Consider the following 5,936-nt stretch of genomic DNA (forward strand, 5'->3'; position numbering starts at 1 on the left):
CCAAAAAAAAAAAAAAAAAACAAAAACAAAAAGCAAATCATGATGAAGAATTGAGAAACAGAGAGGGAAATTACCTCTCCCGATCTAAGGGAATGGAAGGAGTCCTGTGAGGGGATGCATGGGCAGAAGGGGGAGGGTAATGGAAGTAACTCCCAGGTGGGGTTCTCTCCCCCATAACGCATAAACTAAAGAACACAACAAAATAGAAGAAACCCAGAAGTGGAATTGGGTTAATAAGTGGAGAAGAAGAGTGAAATTAACATATCCAACGAAGAACAGGGCGACCCAGATAGAGAAAGAAGCGTACCTTTGCAGAAAGAAAGGGGGCGAAGAAGGAGATGAATCTGAGGCAGAGAGGTAAAGGGAAGTCCGATGAAGAGAGGCGGTGGCGGAAAAAGGAAAGCCCTATGGGGAAGGAGAAGAACGGGAAGATCGTGGCGTTGTGTGAGTGCTTTTTGCTGTTCTTTGAATTTTACTGTATTGTTCTTCGCACAATCAATGAGTCAGTGGCAATGGAGAACGAGATGAGGAATGGGAAATTGGCAATCTTCTGGTGGATGCGTCTTTTTCTACCCGAAGTAAAAACCTTTATTTATTTATTTTTTTTTCTATCACTGTATTTATGATTTTACCATTTTACCCCCTCAACTCACGTGGGAGTGGAGCCTACTGCCTGATTCAATCTGACAATACCCTTTTATATATTTATTTTTTAAATATTAATATTATTATTAATGTTTAATAGGCTATTTTATTTGATTTTTATAATTTTAGACGAGTTTTTAAAGGTGTGACTTTAAATGCTATTTAAATTTATTGACCCAAAAAATTCATTTTACCCGACTTATAGGAATATGGGTGATTAATCGTCATTTATTCGTATTCAATTTAGTAAGACACATTTGATTTGGAGCCCGATACTAAAATGAGAAGAGCGGTCAGCAACAAGTTGATTCAACGTTAATTTTTAAATATCAAACTTAAAATTTTAAGTAATACATCAATAATTAATGCACAATTTTATTATTTATTTATTTATTTATTAATATTTTAATTAATTTATACTTAATTATTTTTAGTCATTAAATTTAATTATTTAATAATCAATATTACTTATAATTAATGTTTAATGTAAAAACCTTTTATTTATTCATTGCAAATAATTAATTTAATTAACTAATATAACAATATATTGAATAATATTAAATTTAACTTATGATTACATCAATTTGTTCTCTTATAATTAATTATTTAACTATAATTTTGATCAACAAAAATGGGCAAACATACACATTATATTCAAAATATAACTTCAAATAAATCAAGTAGTGATACTATTTAATATTTTATATATAAATATTTAATTTTAATTTATATATACAAATTTCTAAAATAAACAAATACAAACATTAATCATCCGCCACATTTAAATCTTAAGTATTTAAAAGTCGTTAATGGCTTCTAATAATAGCGGCTATTTAATAAAATTTTATCAATAATAAAGATGAAAATCCTATTTTTGAGACCATATGATAAATTATAATTTTTTCTAAACTATAAAAACCAAAATTTTTATTTAACAATCTTTTCACTTAAATATCCATTCCCACATATATAACAAAATGATATTTTCAGCAAGATTCACGCATCCAATTGTCCAGTCAGTCAAAAAGAAGAAAGGTCGTACCCAATCTAGGAATCAGATGATGAGAGGAACAAGGCTAGGTGTCATTCTCTATACACCTGAAAAACCGTTCGAGATCTTTCTTTTTGCCTTCATCAAGTGGAAAGTGGAATGGGAATGAATGCAGAATGAACCCGGTTTGAAAAATTGAGGTTGCAGGTGAGTCACCACTTCAACAGAAGATAGCACAAGGCTGATCTCGGCAACTTGTGAGTCACCACTTCTACAGAAGATAGCACAAGGCTGATCTCGGCAACTTGTGAGTCACCACTTCAACAGAAGATAGCACACCACTTCAACAGAAGATAACACAAGGCTGATCTCGACAACTTGTGAGTCACCACTTCAACAGAAGATAGCACAAGGCTAATCTCGGCAACTCGTGAGTCACCACTTCAACAGAAGATAACACAAGGCTGATCTCGACAACTTGTGAGTCACCACTTCAACAGAAGATAGCACAAGGCCGATCTCTGCAACTAAAGATCGCGCTTTGTGTCTGACTCCACTCACTACCTTTTAGTGTGAATGGATAAAGAAGGGCCCTCAAAGAGCTCGGTACCAAACAGGCACAGCTAAGAAATAATATGTTTGATCAAATGGTTCAAACTACGAGGTCACCTCAAAATTATACCTAAGTTAAATTTAAAATAAAAAACAAAAAAAAATTCTAAAGTAAAATATGAATTATATGTAAATTATATATCAATGTAAATCCAAGCAAACAAAAAACAGAATAGAGTTGGTAACTAGAAAGTAATCAACGAGCAGATGAACAAAGAAGAGATAGAGAGAGATCCAAAAATTGAGGAAATATTTTGTGAACTTAAGAAGAGGAGCAACAAGGCTTCTTTGAATTGGCCTCAGATTCACCAACCACAATGGCTTTACCTTCTTTGATGTTAGCAGCAGCAGCAGCAGGCTCCTCTGAATTGAGGGACTTCTTGCTGATTATCCGATATATCTCTGAGAGAATTGTTTGGAAAGCCTTCTCCACATTTGTTGCTTCAAGAGCAGAAGTCTCGATGAATGATAGCCCTTCTTTCTCGGCATAGCTTTGAGCATCCTCCGTTGCCACCGCTCGGAGGTGTTTCAGATCAGTCTTGTTCCCAATTAACATGATGACTATGTTGGAATCTGCATGGTCTCTGAGTTCCTTCAACCAACGACTTACGTTATCGAATGTCATCGGTTTCGTTACGTCGTACACGAGAAGAGCTCCAAGGGCACCCCTATAGTAAGCACTGGTTATCGCTCTGTATCGCTCTTGACCGGCTGTGTCCCATATCTGGGCTTTCACAGTTCTTCCCTCAACCTGATAAATAAGCAGAACAGTTCTTTTCTTGATAACTTTCATAATCAGAGCACAATCGATATCATGGATCCTTTAAACCCACCTTAAGGCTAAAATGTCATATAAAACAAATGATCAAAGCTGTTCTGTTTGTATATCCAAAACGTTTTGTTGATTTTATAAAGTAACTTCATATGCAAGAATCAGAAAATAAAATTGGAAACCATGCGCCTGTAATTTTAGTCTGAGAGGGTAAAAAGGAAAGGGCTCCGAAAAACCGAACAGTTTCAGTCATCTAGCAAGGGGTCACCACCGCATTCGACATTAACTCGGCTTACAAGACAAACAAAATGAATTCGAAATCTTTAGCAGGACAAGAACTACAGATATCACAAAAGTTCCATCATTCTGCAGAGATCCAGATTATGGCAACGATTAGTTCAACAAATGTGCCACTAATATCACATAGACAACTCAAGAAGCTCCAAAATCTATCATCAAAACGTGTGTTTATGTGCGTGACAAGATCACTAACTAAAGAACATTTTCCAGGTATCAACTATAGTCCAAGAAACTGAGATTTAAACGACCACATAATGCAGTGTAAATCAAAAGCTGCAGCGAGCGGCTAGAATTGTAAATGTTTCTCCACTTTGTTAAGTACTTGATGAAATGCATTTCCTCTTTAGAATTGCTATCAAATTGTTTTAAGGTGTCAAATTTGCGTAATAAAAAAGGAAAGGAAGGAATGGAAGAAGGGTGGAATGCATAAACAAAATCTGAATAATAATTGCATTTTCCAGATTCTTATTTTTAAGAATGGCATTAAGGTTCTATGGACTGAATTAAATGGCATCAAAACAATCAATTATGATATTCAGATATATCTCCGTTAACAGTTAGGACGGAATCTCTTACCGATCCACAGATCAGAATTTGAATAATTTCCATCAAACGTTATACCTAATCAGACATTTTTCTCAATTCATCATCGAAATCCATATCAGTAAAGAGACTAATAACTTCCCGCATTCATCTAAGTTAAAATGAAAATACAACAAGAACAACCAATCAAGAACACAGATCCGCAAGAGAAGATGCACAAACTCAATTCAGATTTAAAAACGACTGTTTCAAGCGAGAAAGAAATCAGATCATTCCCTGAATAACAACTTTCAAGAAAGTTCGAGTTCCAGGATAAATCCAAATGCAGATTTACAAACAGATCGAGAAAGCAAAGCATGCGAACACACAGCGGAGGCAGATATAAATATCCAATGAGAGAGAAATTAAGAGTGAGAGATACCTGAAGAGTACGAGTGGCGAATTCGACGCCAATGGTGGACTTGGACTCCAAGCAAAACTCATTCCGAGTGAATCGGGAAAGGAGGTTGGATTTTCCAACGCCAGAATCGCCGATTAGCACAACTTTGAAGAGGTAATCATAGTCGTCGTCGGGTCTCCTGGCCATATCTCGCCGGTATTTCCTCTCTCTCTCTCTCTCTCTCTCTCTCGCTCCTCGATCTTTGGCTCACAGATTTAGCTTCCCCAAATCTGGAAAGCAAAATTGAAGAATCTGTTCCTCACGAATCGGCTGCTCCACTTTGAATATGAAGACGAAATGGAGACTGCGGACTTCAAATCCTGGGATTGACAGAGCAATTCTGTGCCCAAAACTGCCCTTCAAGGTAGGGGCATTTTCGACCAACCGCCCCATCACGACTTAATTACCGAAACATCCCTTAATTTACTCTTTTAAACTTTTTAATTTTTTTTAAATATATCTTATTTAGTCATTAAATTTTTTATTTATATTTTTTTTATTCAATTGAATAATAAACTCAATCCAACCATGAAGAAGTAAATAGTAAAGGGTCCTCCGCACGCTTAAGAGAAAGAGTAGTTCCATCAGTAAAAGGCTTAGATAATAAGTAGAAAGAAAAGATAAGAGCTCAGATTCTTTCACTCTTGAACGAGGTAAAGCTAAATGAATGAAAGATGTAGAGGGGCAGGGTCGAAGACATGAAACTGAGTTGTAGAGGGGCAGGAAGGAATTGACTGAAGATATGACTTATAGGTCGACTTTAGATCACGGAGGAGAAAATTCTATAGTCTCCCAGGCAGAAGAAGAGATTAGGAGGCTGGGAAAGGCTCGGGATTGAGTATGAATTTCCTCTCATGTTTTTGTTTAGGTTTACGGTTCAAGAATCAATAGGGAAAGGAGAAGAGAAAGAGGGTTCCGGTTCCGGTTCAGGAGTGAGAAAGCAAGCAGCCAAGACAGTTAGTTAGTTAGGCCAGCAAGCAAGCCGGGAAAGAGATAAAGAAATAGTTAGGAACAAAAGAGTTCCATTGAGACCTCCTCCTCTAGCACTCTCGAACAAAGTACACCCTTTATTACTTTTGATTTTCTCAAAATGCCTCATACCAACGGAAACCGTGTTTTTTACTTATAAACTCATGATTTTTTTTCTTAATCAGCCAATGTGAAACTACTCTCAACAATCCTATTGTTCAAGGAGGTTCCATAGAATCAAAGAGTTGATCTCAACCCATAAACGATATAGCCTTGTATTTACAAATGTAAAAAACTATCGTTCGAAAGAGTAGTTGTCTTTGCAAGCTCCATCGACCTCGACAATATCTAAACCTTTTACAACGATGATATAGTTTTTTCATTTGAATTTCAGAAAATTGCTCCATCAATACTGAGCGACGCGTCAAAATTGAGTTTAAAAGAGTAACTGTCGTGGGAATTTCAGAATTATTGTGAAGAAGAGATTGTGTGTGCTTGAATGAGTCTAAACAAACCAAGACTCCCGGACATCCATTTCATCAACAAAGTTCATAACCAAATGAACGAGTCTTTGATCACCCTCTTCTCAACTACAAATAAGTTTGAGTTAGGCTAGTGGGCAAAAAAAAAAAAAAAAAAAAAAAAAAAAAAAAAAAAAAAAAAAA

General features: G+C 35.8%; 2 protein-coding genes across 2 annotated transcripts in view; both read right to left on the reverse strand.

The window, feature by feature from the left end:
- The window catches only part of LOC111482986 (KH domain-containing protein At1g09660/At1g09670-like), a 5,151-nt gene extending 4,610 nt beyond the window's left edge, over positions 1-541 (reverse strand). The window contains exons 1-2 of the mRNA XM_023129047.1: positions 308-541; positions 75-185 (exon numbers count right to left, since the gene is read on the reverse strand). Of these exons, the coding sequence (XP_022984815.1) occupies positions 75-175 (101 nt within the window). The 5' untranslated portion in view covers positions 176-185; positions 308-541. The remainder of the gene's footprint in view (positions 1-74; positions 186-307) is intronic.
- A 1,816-nt stretch (positions 542-2,357) lies between these two features.
- LOC111482705 (ras-related protein RABA2a) lies at positions 2,358-4,630 on the reverse strand. Its single transcript, XM_023128624.1, has 2 exons — positions 4,285-4,630; positions 2,358-2,999 (listed from the first exon to the last, which is right to left on the reverse strand). Exons 1-2 carry the CDS (start codon positions 4,447-4,449, stop codon positions 2,511-2,513), a joined length of 654 nt encoding a protein of 217 aa, XP_022984392.1. The 5' UTR covers positions 4,450-4,630; the 3' UTR covers positions 2,358-2,510.
- Between the last annotated feature and the right edge of the window lie 1,306 nt (positions 4,631-5,936).

Source organism: Cucurbita maxima, unplaced genomic scaffold (assembly GCF_002738345.1).
Source record: "Cucurbita maxima cultivar Rimu unplaced genomic scaffold, Cmax_1.0 Cma_Scf00008, whole genome shotgun sequence".
NCBI lineage: Eukaryota > Viridiplantae > Streptophyta > Magnoliopsida > Cucurbitales > Cucurbitaceae > Cucurbita > Cucurbita maxima.